The 15,540-nt window shown below is 50.2% G+C and overlaps 1 protein-coding gene across 4 annotated transcripts in view; it reads left to right on the plus strand.

Annotated features, from left to right (window-relative positions):
- The window catches only part of TMEM255A (transmembrane protein 255A), a 58,170-nt gene that overhangs the window by 25,071 nt on the left and 17,559 nt on the right, over positions 1-15,540 (plus strand). For all 4 annotated transcript variants that reach the window (XM_038415710.2, XM_038415709.2, XM_043492093.1 and 1 more), the window contains one exon: positions 13,324-13,413. In XM_038415710.2, coding sequence (XP_038271638.1) covers positions 13,324-13,413 — 90 coding nt within the window. The remainder of the gene's footprint in view (positions 1-13,323; positions 13,414-15,540) is intronic.

The raw sequence follows: 15,540 nt of genomic DNA on the forward strand, positions 1-15,540 counted from the left end.
CCCATTGCCTCTCTTCCCCTTGCTCCCACATATTATAGTGTAGAGTACATATTTTTCACGGCAAATAGAAGGGCTTTCTTCCCTGCATAGACTAGAACTCAGCACAACCTTCATTGTAGGGCTGCTAATGGTGCTTCTATAGTCATGTCATGTGTAGCTTCTCCAGTATCAGAATAGAAATTAAATTGCCATGAAGATACCTTCCTGTGTCTGCAAAAAGAAAAGGAGTACTTGTGGCACCTTAGAGACTAACAAATTTATTAGAGCATAAGCTTTCGTGAGCTACAGCTCACTTCATCTGTAGTCAGTTATGCTTGCCAGATAAAAACTTGTAATTGAATCAGGGTACCTATTTTAACTATGATTGTGCAGTGGCCGTGGAACTCCTACCAGAAGAGATGAAACTCTGTAATGTTTATGTGAGAGGCTAATAAAATACAGCAGTTTACTAATTTAGGACCTTATCCTGCAAACATCTATTACTCGCTGTAGTTCCACTGGGAGTCAGAGAGACACTCAGTACATATTTGCAGAAGGAACCCTTCAGTAATCACAGTGGCTTATTCAGATTAACACTACAGTGTGCTGCTAGCACGCTGCCAACAGAAATGTTTATTAGCTGTGGAACAAGAGAAAGTCTCAGGCATTATGCTCCATTTAGAAAGTTCTTTTAAAAAAGGAAGAAAATAAACAATTGACTGACCTAATTGTGCAGGTGCCATCTTCCTTCTCTCCCTTCCACTGCCCTGAATCTGCTGTCCTGGATAATTGCTAACGTCAACCTGCAGCTACACATGGCTTTGTGTAGGCCAACAGCTACATCTCAGACTCCAGCTGGGCAGCCAGTGCAGATTGCAAAACACCAGTGTAGTGTTTGCACAGTGCGATGTCTTGCTTGGCACTTTGGGGCCTGTCACTGAGGACCTGGCCATGGTTCATCCTGAGAGCCACTGTGAGAGAATCCACCTTCTGACTTTCACGGGGAAAGTGTGGAGAGCATTTCCTGGGGAGAGCGTCTCTCTGACATACTCCCTGTAGAAGAAATATAAGCGTATGTTGTCTCAGTGTCATTCCCTCTTACAGCGCCAGCCTCTCTTCTCCTCTCCCTCCACTTCTTCCCCTCACTCCCTTTCTATTTTCTCTCATTCTCCTCCTGTAGGGGACTTCAGAAGACTTTGTTACTGCCTAGCTAGGGAACTTCTGCTTTCTCGCGCTGATAGTTTATTGTAGGACATAGAAACCCAGCTAGAGCCGGCCGTTGGCTGGTTACAACTGCTTCACATGGCCCTTTGCCAGGTAGTGGAAAACCCCTTTTGGAAAGTACCTAAATCTATATTCATGAGCTGTTTTTGTGTAGTGCTCATTAACGCTGGCTGTCTGCCCCTCCATTGGACTCCGTCCCGGGCAAAGCTCCGGTGTGCTGGGTTCCCTGCCTCCGTGACTGCAACGCTTGGAGTCCCCGTTGCGGTTGGGTCACTAACCTTCAATAAAGCCAATAACTCACAGCGGTGTGTAAGCCTCGTTTTTCTCAAAGTACTCCTGCCAGGCCTGTGGTGCTTCGAGCACCTTGGCCCAGAACATTTGGTGCAGCGAGCAGGGCGCTCTGAGAAGCAATGCCGCTTTGGCCGAAGGTAGGGGGAGTGGGGAAGCCGTCGCTGTCCCGACAGCGCATACCAGGATGGCCCCCGACGGAGCGCTGGGGGCCGGTAGCGCGGGTTATGGCCGGGTGGGCTGCCCCGGCGGATTGGCCGGAGTTTCAACAGGCTGTGGGGGTCACGCCCGTGCAGCTGGTAGAGGGGTTACACCGGTTGTGAGCGAACTGGCGCTCTGGGGCGGAGCGGCGGGCGATGGGGGAGCTAGGGTGGCTCCTGCTGACTGCCATCCGGGCCCAGGACGAGGAGGTGCTTCGCTTACAGCGGGCACTGGAAGGGAAGACTCGGGAATGCGCGGCGGAGGCCCGGGCTGTGACTCAAGACGTCGTCACCTGCCAGGCAGAGCACGCCCAGGAGCTGACGCGACGCTGCGAAGTGTTGGTTGCCCAGGTAGCAAATAAAAGGTGCCTCAGGGGTGGGCGGCAGCCGGTGACCACTGCCCCCTCCTGGGACCCCGAGACTTGGGATGGGAACATTTGGGACTCCTCATCCTTGGATGGGGGGGGGAAGGAGTCCCCCGCAGTCCGGGAGTTGCGGGTGCAAGGAGGTGCCCTCCAACCAGAACGCCTATGCACATTTAAAACGAGTTAGTTGCAAGAAATCGTGAAGACATTCCGGCAGAAGCCCGGGGAGAGCGTCCTGCAGTGGCTCGTGAGGGTCTGGGACGATGCAGGTAAGACGGTGCTGCTGCTCCTTATGAATTTCAACAGTTGAGGGTCCTATCGCAAGACTCTCAGGTACGTGCACAATTGGCGAACCCGCCGGGGCACAAGACGTCGAAAGCCCCTCGTTGTACCGCTGGCTGGCGGCTGCAGTGGAGGCGGCCTACCCCTCAGTGGGGGAATTGGAGTCACAGGTGCGCCCCTGGAAGACTGTTCCGGAAGGGGTGCAAGCCCTCCGTCAATTGGGAATGGCCTGGGCTGTCTCCACGGGCGGGGAGATGGGGCCGGATAATGTACCGGTGACAAAATCGATGAAAGCCACAGTGTTACGCCTGGCTCCTAATGAGTTAAAACCTTCCCTCCTCGCCGTCATCATGGCAGAGAATGGGCGCGTGGGAGACTTGGCAGCCACCCTTATGCAATTGGAGGCTGCCTTGGTGGGCGCTAGGCCAAGAGCCATACGGGCTGCAAAGGGGCAGCAAGGTGGGGGACAGGAGAAAGTTGCGGGTGCCCCGGAAGACCTTGTGGCTAGATCTCTTGAAGGCTGGTGTCTCTCGCGAGGAAATCCATGGAAAGCCAACGGCAGACTTATATAAGCAGTGGATGCAGCTGCCCCCTACCAAACGTAGTGCCGGAGGAAAAGGGGAGAAGAGTGTGGAGCGAACCAAGCCAGCAGAGCCCTCTGCTCCGCCAGCCGAGTGGAAACTGCCGCACCCATATTGAGGGCGTGGCAGGTCCTCCGTTCCGTGTATTGCGGTGGCCGTACACGGGAGGCAGGCGGGGGATCAACGCCCCTATGTACCCCTAGCGATTCGCTGGCCGAGGGGAGGAGTCCAACACGTGTTGGCGTTGATAGATACGGGCGCTGAGGTCACCATTTTGCACTCCGCACAGACCCAGGGCCGAGCCACTGTCATAAAAGGCCTCGGAGGAGCGGAGACTCCGGCGTATGAGGTTACTGTCACTCTGACCCTGGGGATGGCTCCCCTGTTCCGAGCCACTGTTTTGGTGGCCGCTATTGGAGAATACATACTGGGCATCGACATCCTGCGGGGTCGCTCTGTGGATACCCAGTACGGCCTCTTCGCGTTCGGACAACTCCAGTATGTAAGTGCGCCTCGGGTACGGGAGGTACGGGCATTGACAATTCTACGGGGCTCCCCTCGTTGGGAGCCCGTGGTGTTGCCTCTCCCAACTGCTGTAGTATCTAAATGACAATATCGCCTCCCTGGAGGGGAAAAGGAGATCACTCAGACAATCAGCGCGCTGTTAGAGGCCAAGATTATTCGGCCCACCTTAAGCCCGTACAATAGCCCCCTTTGGCCAGTGTGGAAACCGGATGGAACCTGGCGTATGACGGTAGACTATCGCGAGTTGAACAGGGTCACCCCTCCGCTGACGGCTGTCGTGCCGGATATGGTGACCCTGATTGAGCACATTGCGGCAGCTGCCTTACCTTGGCATGCCGTAATTGACCTCGCAAACGCCTTTTTCTCCATCGCCATTGCCCCTGAGGGTCAAGACCAGTTTGCATTTTCGTGGCAGGCCCGCCAATATACCTTCTGTGTTCTGCCGCAGGGTTGGAAGCACTCCCCAACTATTTGCCACCAGTTGGTGAGTGCTGACCTTGCCCGAATACGGCTGCCAGACGCGACCCATTGTTATCATTTCATTGACGACGTGATGGTATCCGGCCCCTCCCGTGAACTGGTGGCGGATGCATTACACGCAGTCATTACTGGCTTGGAGGCGCGCGGATGGACTCTGAACCCGCAGAAAATACAGGGCCCCGCTCAGACGGTAGTCTACCTAGGTGTTATGTAGGCGGGACCAGATTGGCAAATTCCTCGAAAGGTGCAACAAACGGTGCAGGGTTATCCCCCACCCCAGACGAAGAAAGAGTTGCAAGCCTTCCTTGGTCTACTTGGGTTCTGGCATGCCTTCATTCCCCATTTAGCCTTCCTCATGCAACCTTTGCAGGCCTTGATACGAAAGGCGGCACCCTGGCAATGGCAGCAGGGCCATCAAACTGTCTTTGACCTATGTAAAGAGGCCTTGCTCACTCATGCTCGGCTCCACGCTCTGCAGCCTGGGGTCCTCTTCGAGCTCGAGGTCACTACGGTGACAGATGTGGCCTCTTGGGGGCTATGGCAGCAGGTAGGGGCCCAGCAAAAGGAACCGATCGGGTTCTGGTCCTGTACGTTGAAGGGGGCTGAACCCGGATACACCCCCCTGGAAAAGCAGATCCTGGCAGTGGTCTGGGCATTGCAGGATACCAAGCGCATAACGGGCCCCATCCCGGTCATCGTGTGCATGCCCATTTCCCTGGGGCACTGGGTACGGGCAGAATCGGCCCAAATGCAGACAGGGGTTGCACAGATCGCAACCCACTTTAAGTGGAAGCATTACTTGCCACAGCGCATGCTGCTGGGCCAGCCCTCCCTTTCTACCCCTCATGCCCTGTTACTGGGGGCCGTCACATTCGAGCATGTGCCCTCTCTCATGGAGGAGCTGCCCCCAGTGGAAGACCCCGTGCCCGCCTCTCCAATAGAGGATGCCTCCTCGTTGGACCAATTGTCCACCGAGGAGCAGGAATATGCATGGTTCACGGAGGGGTCAGCCTCCTATACGGCGCAGGGAGCCTGGCAATGGCGGGACATAGCCTATGCCCCCTATGCAGATGTCATGGCAATGGCTTGGGGAACAGTCAGCTCCAGCCAGTGGGCCAAATTGCGGGCCGCCAACCTAGCGATCGAGGGTGCCCCACCATGGATTTACCTATATACGGACAGCTGGGTATTATACAAGGGCCTCCGGACTTGGATAACTGTGTGGGAGGTGAAGGGTTGGGAACTTGCAGGCCGGCCCCTGTGGGGAGTGGCGCTCTGGCAGCAACTCCTGCGCTATGCCTAATGGGCCCCTCTGGCTGTGCGACATGTAGATGCCCACACAAAGGCTAAAACCTCTGAGGCCCACTGGAATGCGGCGACCGATGCCATGGCGCGGGGGGTAGTCTTGCAGCTGGCGGAACGGTACCATGTTGAGGGAGGCCATCGAGGAGTCCAAGCCACGCAAATCACGGCCCTCCACCAAGGCGCTTCCCTGCCCTTGGCGGCCTGTCGAACAGTTGATGCCAGTTGTCCGGTTTGCTCCCGCTTGGCGCCCATTGCCCTCCCAGGACCGACCGGCAGAATTTCTCGGGCTGCAGGTCCCTATCAGGATGGGCAAGTGGACTATATTGGCCCCTTGCCTCAAGAGCGGCGCTGTCAGTATGCCTTTACGGCTGTGGATACATATACTGGCCTGCTGTTTGTATACCCCAGTGCCACCGTGGTCGCAGCCATTACATTGGCTGCGCTACAGCAACTGTGCTCCTGCTATGGAACTCCACACACTCTACAGAACGACCAGGGAACCCACTTTACGGCCCAGGCCGTACGGACCTGGGCTGCAGACGTGGCAGTGGACTGGCACTACCATCTTCTGTATACTCCTACAGCGAGCGGCCTTATTGAGCGCCTGAACGGGCTCTTGAAGGATCAGATCTGTCACCTCGCTCCCACCCATATGCTCTGCGGATGGTCTGGGGTGCTGGAACAGGCTCTCTGGCTCCTCAACAATCGCTCGCTAGGTGGCCAAACGCCCTTCCAGCATCTGGTCTTTCCTCCTGCCATACCTGCCCACCTATGGGTAAATCTCATACAGGCGCCGGGTGTGATTGACCCCACGCAAGGCTTAGTTACCTTGTACGCGCCACACCCTTATACCCTGCAGCCCGTACAGGAGGTGAATCCTTGGCCTGCCCAGTCGCAGCTCCAATGTGAGTCACCATGCTTATTTTTTATCACACCATTGGCTTCAGGCTTACAATTTTGTCCCCCCGTATTGGTTAAGTTCGGACCGCTCATTGGGCGCCCTCTCTTGCACTAATGTTGCAACAGAGCCATTGCAATGGGAGCGAGGGGAGGCCCTGTATAATCTGTTTCCTTTACCTCCCGTAGGTCTAGAAACCAGCACCCCGAGCGAGACCAAGTGGCACGTATTGGCTAACGTGTGCTGGACTGTACCGCAGCGGGAATTGCAAGCCGTCATAGCCCTCACCACCAGGGAAGAATGGGCATACATACTCCCGGAAGGGGAAGACTATCCCCGCATAGTCTCACTCTCCTGTTTGTTGCGGCGCTCCTTATGAGAATCACCGCTGAAGGAGCTGCCACCTCCTCCGTGAATGCCTGGTTGGGGTTAGCCCACAGTGCTGTCAATGCGACGTCGTTTTGTTTACCGCATACGTATGCTGTGGGTGGCATGATGGAAACCTGTTTCATCGGCGTCTGCACAGCACTGACACTTGTCCAGCACTATTCCTTACTAAAGACAGTTGACAAAACTATTACATATATGGATCTGTATGCCTTGGGTCCCACCCAATACAATCTAGATGCATCTATGTATTCGTTTCGTCTTGCCAATGTAACTGTTGCCTTCTCTTGTATGTTCTTTGTAAATGACAGGCACGTTGGGGCAAATCATACCATTGTGGACTTAATCTGTAATGAAAGTACGGATGTTTCATTTGCATACGGGCATCTGAAATTGCCCACAGGATGGTTTCTCTTATGTGGCAGGACTGCTTACACCTACATCCCAGCCAGTTCAGGGGGCCCCTGTGCCCTTGGCCGTGTCTTTCTACATCCTTCAGAAGTCCCTGCCCGCCACCGGAGAGACACCATCCCTCTTGACTCCACCTGTAAAGCCGATGTGACATTATTTTCCGAGGCTGAAGCTGCGGCCCTTGCTTTTTCGTTGATTGGCATTCCTGGGTTGGTGACGCATAATTATCATGCGGTGGAACACCTTGCATGTACTGTCGCGAAAGCTATCAACCTGACCTCTACAGTCCTCGCACTCTTTTCACACGAGTTGGGCGAGGTACACCAGAGAATGTTGCAAAATAGGCTAGCCATTGATTATTTGCTACTCCGACACGGCCACCCGTGCCAGGAGTTTGCTGGCTTGTGTTGCTTTAATGTAATGGATGCCAGGTCCTCAGTTGAAGCCGATTTACAACGACTCCATCAGTTGGCGGAAGGGATCCGCCAATAGCAAGGGGACGCCTGGCTTTGGTCCTGGCTCTCCAAGTTATGGGGTTGGGCCACCCATCTTGTCCAAGGCCTACTTATTGGCCTTATTTGCCTTCTTCGCTTGTATTTTTGCTGCCTTTGTGACCGTGGCCTAGTCTCCCAGTGCTGTGCGCGATATCCCCTCCGCAATGTATCCTCATGGTCTTTGATGTCACTCGAGAAAGCGAGGGGAGGATGTAGGGGACTGCGGAAGATTTTGTTATGGCCTAGCTAGGGAACTTCCGCTTTCTCACACTGATAGGTTATTGTAGGACATAGAAACCCAGCTAGAACCAGCCATCGGCTGGTTACAACTGCTTCTCATGGCCCTTTGTCAGGTAGCAGAAAACCCCTTTTGGAAAGTATCTAATTCTATATTCATGAGCTGTTTTTGTGTAGTGCTCATTAATGCTGGCCGTCTGCCCCTCCGTCCCAGGCAGAGCTCCGGTGTGCTGGATTCCCCGCCTCCGTGACTGCAACACTTGGAGTCCCCGTTGCGGGTGTGTCACTAACCTTCAGTAAAGCCAATAATTCACAGCTGTGTGTAAGCCTCGTTTGTTCAGAGTACTCCTGCCAGGCCTGTGGTTCTTCGAACACCTTGGCCCAGAACACCTCCTCTTCCTTTTCCCCTCTCCTTCCTGTCTTTTCCATCCCATGCTTCCTCTACTCCCTATTACTCTCCTCATCTCCTGCCATCTCGAACCACTTTCCTTTCAGATCTGCTTGAGTCATTTCGATGTGAGTTAACAGCCTGAGCCAGTATCAGCTCCAAGCCCTGCTAATGTTCCTCTTATAGAGATTTCAGGCTTGCATTAAGCTCCCTCAATTGCACATTTGGCCAACCTGCAAGGTTTTGTAAGGATTTATCTACACTGCAAAATTGACCGGCATAGCTATAGCAGAATAATTATTCTTCTATAGTTATGCTTGTACAACTCCCCTATGTAGACAATCTATTCTGGAATAAAAGTGACTTTATTCTGCAGTAGTTACTCCACTATAGCTATCCCAGTCAATTTCCCCAGTCAAGTTCTGGAGAACTTGTGTCCCTGCAAGCAAATGGGCTATGTGCCACTCCCTACTTGTGAACCTCCTCCATGTGAATGTGTATATTTATTTGTCCAGCCTCCCATCATCACTTTGATAATGCAGCCTGCTTAGCAGAACGTTTGTGTACTTGCATCACCAGCCTGGCAATAGAGGAGAATGTCTGATTGTCTTGCTTGTTCCCAGCAGCCAGTTGCATTTGCCCTCTTCTTTTTAAGTTATTTAAAGTAACTGGATCCTCGTGACAAGTGCTATTCTATGGCTTGGTCAAGACAGAGCAAATTCTGAGTTCTTTGTCATCATTCACTCTGACAGGCTCAAATACATCCAGTCCCCAACCTGGATTTTCCTGCTTTCTATGCTGATCCCTGCCTCACATGGGAAGGAGACCTCTGGGGCTGATGCTGATTTGTCTCTTGATCACAGAAGGCTAAAGAAACCGCCCTCTGGTGCTGTCTCTCTTGCAGGAGCACTTTCCAGTGGGGGCCTTATCATTTTTCTGCTCTCCCTGAGAGGCACCTCAGTGGCTAAGGTGGTTTTGTGGAGCTGTGACAGACACAGCAGAAAGTGTTTCAGATAAAGAAATAAGCCAGCCTTTTCCAGGTAATGTTGGCAGGCAGTAACCTGAGCTCAAGACTTCCTTAAGCTTTCTGCTAACCTCCTCAGTTCCCCCCTAGCAGCAAACTGGATATTATAGAGTCAAGTAATGAGGTGGATATATGATCCCAGCTCTGTAAAATGACTTTTTCTCTCACAGGGGAGGGATTTCTGGCTGAAAATAGTGAGGCTGGCTTAAAAATCATGAGATTTTAAAGATAATAATATGGGGTTGTTTTTGGCTTCAAGTTTTTGAGGACCAGGGTTCACATTTTTAAGTTGCTCTCCATAAGAAGGCAGGTTAGAACCTTGCATTTTGAGAATCCTAAGTAGTCACGTGACTCCAGGAGCTGGGACTTCAAGACAAACACCCAATACCAAAAAACTTGCAGTAAATTTGCACGTGTTGACAATGCCATGCTACCCCTATTCTACCTTCTACCAAAGCAGCCCATTCACACAGATAACAGAAACTTTCCATTCCTGCCAATAAAAGAATGACCGATTTCCTCAACATCAGAGACTGGAAAAAGCATAGGAAACAACCATTAGAGCATTTCTCTGTTCTGTGGGGGGAATATGCCGGTTCCCTCCAAGTGGTGTCTTATGAAGTAGCCCATACATCTGGCTATAGGGCTGCCTTTTCTTAAGGGTGAAAACAAAACCTTGACAAAACAAACAGCTTTTAGTCCTTCTCATATAGACATGCCTCCCCCCACCCCATCTCTAGACATGCACTGAACTGGCTTCTGAAGAGACAAGGATAATTTAGAGAGAAAGAAAATCACAGTATTTCAAGCCTGTGGCAGAGAACTGCGTGGAATACAACAGCAACCTTTCCAAAGGGAAGTCTCATTCTCCTGGAATGCAGGAAAGTGAAACCAAGTGGAAAGGAGGGCAGAAAAGGCTTGGAGGGATTCATATTGTAGCAAGGCGCTCTCTCCCCTCCCCATGCTTATTAGCCAAGTCAAGTGGATTTTGGCAAAGGGATGATCCAACAGTTGTTTTCTATAGGCACTTTGGCAGGCAGGTTCGGGCCGCAATATCCAACCAAGACAAAAAGAACAGGAGGTCTTGTGGCACCTTAGAGACTAACACATTTATTTGAGCATAAGCTTTCATGAGCTACAGCTCACTTCATCGGAGGCATGCGGTGGAAAATACAGCGGGGAGATTTATATACACAGAGAGCATGAAACAGTGGCTGTTACCAACCAAGACAGTTCATTAGAAAGAGCAGGCTCAGCATTTCTTCTTCGCCCCTTCAACAGAAGGCCAGCCCTTCCTTAGGGCATGTCTTCGCTGGGGGGAGGGGGAGGAGTGTTCTTCATTCAGGTTAGCTAACATGGTTAAAATAGCAGTAAGAACATCACAGCACCTTGGCTTTTAACTTGGGCTCGCAGCACCGGTTAAAGCCTGTAGGAGAGCGTGGGGTTGAACTTGAGCTGATCATGGCTTAGTTGCTGTGTCTGCTGCTCTTTTAACCTGAGTTCACTAATGTGAGTTAAGAATACACCTTGCTTTTTTCTTTTCTTTTCTTTTTTTTCCCCCCAGAGAAGACAGACATACCCTTAAAGATAATCGTTAAAGCAGGGTAGATTGGGTGTCTGGCCCTTCTCCCCCCCCCCACCCCATTTCTTTATTGTATTTTAAACATTTTTAATTCGGCTATTTAATAAATAAACCCTTCACAATATGCAGATTAGCCCATCTTGACCACCCTTTTGAGGGCTGCAGGCTTCCGTAAAGGACCAGAGAGCTGGAATGTGCTCCTCAGCCCCTAATTGAAAGTGTGGAGGGGGGATGACTTGTTAGCCAAGAGAGTTTTTCTCCTAAAAGTCTGTCAGGTGTCTGAGTGAAACGGGTGGTAGCAAAAAGGAAAAAAACCCACAGCCTGACTGAATATCTTTTCTCCTTGGCTCTGCTTTCATTGTCACTAGTGATGTCCTCATTCTACCTATTCTCCAGTTGTCCATGGAGACTTCCAGGAGAAACATGGTAGAGGAGCTCTGAGTTTCTCATGTAGAAGACAGGCAGAACAAGGACTTTTATTTAGACATTGGGAAGAAGTGTGAAAAAAGCACAATGCACAAACCCATTATTTTCCCCCCCGGCAGATTATTGTCAACAGTGAATTTCCTGGCTTTTTGGGTTCATCGTCATTACATAATATAATTTAGAAGTCTCGTGCTCGGCTGCTGCCGCCAAGTCACTGCCCTCAAGGGGCCAAGGGGCCAGCCTGGAGGCACCGCAGCCCTTGCTGGGATTGGGCTGGTAGCCAGCCAGCTCTCCCACTGTGTGTGCGTGGATAGCTGCATCTGTCACTGTGCAGTTCTTCTCCACATTGGAGATGGGATTATTTGCCTGATGTTGAATGTGGGGGAGAAAACCCGCAAATGAGATTAGCCCTCCCCACAGTAGAGGAAGAAAGAGAGTGGGCGAAAGAACAGCTGCCAGAAGAGGGAGGCAAGAAACTCCTCCCTACAGCAAGTTGGAGGGGAGTGCTCGGTAACATGAGCCCTTTCCTCTCAAGCGGAGGGAGATGTTCAATCCTAGAGTACTTGATGATGCAGCTCAGTGAATCAACCTCCTGATACATGGACACGTTGTCATGGGGACACACGGTGCTACGGTTCTGCCATCCAACCTGGATGGCCACTGGGATGAAGTATCAACCCTATGGCCTCAGGGCTTTGTCCCCATGGGCAGGGTGCAATACACAGTTGGCCAGATCCTGTCTAGAGAGGAACTCGCACTGACTGCATGTCTCGCTGTTTTCTTGTTCCTGAAAGTTGGAGCCTTGCAAAACACCATGGTCTAGATTCATGGAGATCCAGCTCATGTGGATCCAGACCTCCTGACTTTAACTGTGATAGTTGGGCTCCAAATGGAACTGGAAAATTAAAGTGAAATTCATTTTACTTTAATTTACAAAGGGTCGAGTTTCAGCTCAAAATCAAGGGAAACCAAGAATTTGGCCTGGGATTGGCACTTGCCCAGAAATCAGCTCTGAGCTTGCTCAAAAGGTTGGCAACTCTCAGGGAATCTTTCAATGAGTCTGGCTTGTGGTGTAGCAAAGTCTAAAGCTGGGTGGCCTGGAATCCTGTCGTTAATCCTTCACTCAGCTCTACTGAATACCAGGCAGAAAAACAATTTGTTATTTCTCAATGGGCCTCGCTCTTGTCTTATAATCGCAGTCAGGAGCAAGGCACTGATCTTACAATCGGATCCTCGCAGGCAGCCTTGTGCCTGCCTAGAGCTCTGCTGACTTCAGAGGGACTCGCCATGGTGGTAAGGGTCTTTCGGTGGATTTGGTGGCAGGATCGGACCTAAGTGAGAACTCTGCTGAAGGCAGAGGCGTCACACAGGTGTAGAGCTGGTTTGTGAGGAGAATCAGGCACATGGTCCCTTCCCTAATGACTTTACAGCATAAAGGTCCATTCTTGCAAATCCTCCATGCCCAGAACAGCCACTGAAGACAAACAGAACCCTGCATGCAGAAAACTTCCAGTGTCAAGCTCTGTTAGACCATATACAGATGGGTCAAAGAGAGACGTGACGTGGTCTTGTAGTACAGACGGCCTAGGCTAGTCACGTGTGTTCTGGTTCCAGGGTTTTATATGGGAAGCATCCGTTCTTGAATATCTAGCCCATTGTAGGGATTCCCATAAAAATTATATAATCTCAGCACATGATGACCTTGATCTAGAAACCAAGAAGAGTGAAAAATCTGTCATTTGTTGACAAGAATGTTCAGTCAATAATAAACTCTTTGGAAACAGCCCAAGTATTTCTGTTAAATTAACAACTGGAATACGTGTTACTGTGTGACAGCAAATTTTAAAATAACAACACATTTGACTTGTTCAGCAAATCAATTGCTACAACACTTAGTGTAGCACTTATAAGTCTTGAATACCCTTATGTTACAACAGAAAATCCCCAATACACTTCTCCAGCAGAGAATCATGTGCTGTTTTGCTGTATAGTTGCCACATGGGTTGTGATGCATTCACAAAAGCTTTCTTTAGTGACACATTCTTGCCTTTGATGTGCATCTGATTGATTGATTGATTGATTTCAGTGAAAATTGCATGTGTGCAGTCTAGGGCAGTGTTTGAACCATTGATCATCTGGACATTTATTGATTGGGATAGTTAGGTTTATAAATCTCCTTATGTAAGTGTGAAGTAGTAAATGTTTTGTAGAAGCAGATGATACTTTTGCATTGTTTTCCTTCCACAGCTAGTTGCATCCATTGTCTTCATCAGTTTTGGAGTCATTGCTGCATTCTGCTGTGCCATAGTTGATGGTGTCTTTGCTGCCAGACACATAGTAAGTATTTCCAAAGGAACATGCATGCTGCTATACCTACACTCTCTGCATTCCACACCATAGTGGATCAATCCCATGTCTGAACTGAAGGGAAAATACCTTCTAAAAGACAACTCAGCAAAGCTTTTCTGTCTTCTCTGAACTGTGTTTCTGTAGCCATGGTCTCAGATACAATATTCCTCTTCAGTTACTGTCCAGTGTGTGATCTTCATTTTCTCTGCAGAGTTCAATAGCCACCTAACTTGAGCAGTAGTTACATTTCAGTGGGGGATGAAGTGATAGGTTTAGCTGATAAAGTACATCCGTGGGAAAGGCTCTCTGTACGTGTTACTGTTCTGGTGTAGCAGCTGGATGGGTAGCAGTGAGATATAATGGGAAGAGTTTAATGACCTGGAACTTTGTATAAGGAGACATACCATCGAATAGATGCTGGTGATTTCACTGTTCCTGCCCCAAGGAGTTTACAATGTAAGTATAAGACAAGAGACAACAAATGGATACAGACAGATGGGGGAGTATAAGGAAACAATACAACAGTATTGGTTTGTACGGTAGGCAGTGGGCTCAGTGCACCAGCTGAGATCTTAGATATATTAGCTATATTGGCGTATAATAGGATATTAAGGCCATACAACCTTAGTTACGTCTGGGCCATATTTTAGAGAGTGAACCCCTAGAATGCCTCAAACCACAACAAAGCAGTCCAACCCTCAACAATATAAATGGCATTTCTCTGCTTGTCTGTCTGGCTCTGATGAGTAGGTTTCTTTTCCATCTCTGACTTCCATGTTTCTGGGCAACATAAAGTATTAGCTTAGGTAAAAATATCAAGCTGTTTTTAATTCCTGGCTGATCCTGGCCATGAGGGGTTCTCTGGACCTGATCTCAGCACTGCTGTTTAAGGATCACAATAGCTGATTTTACCTGCTGCACAATGATGCAAGTCTGAGATTCATCTTTGCCAACCCCCCAATGTTTGTATGTGATGGTGAGAGCAGATCAGTTGGAACAACAAGAGTGCCAGGCTCTGGTTTCTGCATCTTGATTAATGAACCTGGTTTTGGCTTTGCTTCCCCTTGTACCAGTCCAAGAAAATCACCTTTTACAAGTGTTAATGTACCTCTGAGTACGTCATGTTCTTTCTGCTGCCATTCCCCTACTCCAACACACTGTTATAAGCATTGGGCCAGATCTTTCAGAGAGCCCAGCTTCCAACAGCTCCCTAAATAAAGAAATGTCTTCACTGCTCTTGCCTGGGCTCTTAGTTGGGAGTTGCTCCTAGTCCCTCCCGCCCTCCGTCCATATACAAAAACCCCGCTCCCTAGTGCAGTGGTGCTTTCGGCCCAGGCTAGCTAGCTGGCTCATCCTGGTGTCTAGGCTGAGTTGGAGTGAGGCTTTCACTCAGACTGGTAACCCACCTGCTTTGCAATGAGGATGCAGGATAAACCACTACTATGCTGATAATCCTCCAGTGCCTTTCCACGGTTCCCCCTCTGAGCCCGGAACGACAGACGAGTTCTCCCACAATTCACATGAAAAGAATCATAGAACAGCTCAGCTTATTGCAGCATAAAGAACCATGGGACATGCCCCCAGAAGTCCTAGGGACACCCACATAGAGGACGATAAAAAACGGTTACTCACCTTCTCGTAACTGTTGTTCTTCGAAACGTGTTGCTCATGTCCATTCCAATTAGGTGTCGTCGGAAAGTTTTTCCCCTAGAAGCACCTGACGGGTTGGCTGTGGAGCCCCCTGGAGTGGCACCTTGATGGCGCTCAATATATGATCCTGCCGACCCGGTGCCTCACTCCGACAGAGGGGAAGGCGGGTGGGTTCGGAATGGATATGAGCAATACATCTCAAAGAACAACAGTTACAAGAAGGTGAGTAACCATTCTTCCTTCTTCGAGTGATTGCTTATATCGATTCCAGTTAGGTGACTCCCAAGCCTTACCTAGGCGGCAGGGTTGGAGTTATGGAATCACTGATGGGAGCACCGCTCTGCCGAAAGCTGCATCATCTCTGGCATGCCGGATGATGGTGTAATGAGAGATGAATGTATGCACCGAGGACCAAGTTGCTGCCCTGGCATGAGGCTTAGGATAAAAAACAGGCAGGAAAATGTC

The sequence above is a fragment of the Dermochelys coriacea genome, chromosome 9, assembly GCF_009764565.3.
Source record: "Dermochelys coriacea isolate rDerCor1 chromosome 9, rDerCor1.pri.v4, whole genome shotgun sequence".
NCBI lineage: Eukaryota > Metazoa > Chordata > Testudines > Dermochelyidae > Dermochelys > Dermochelys coriacea.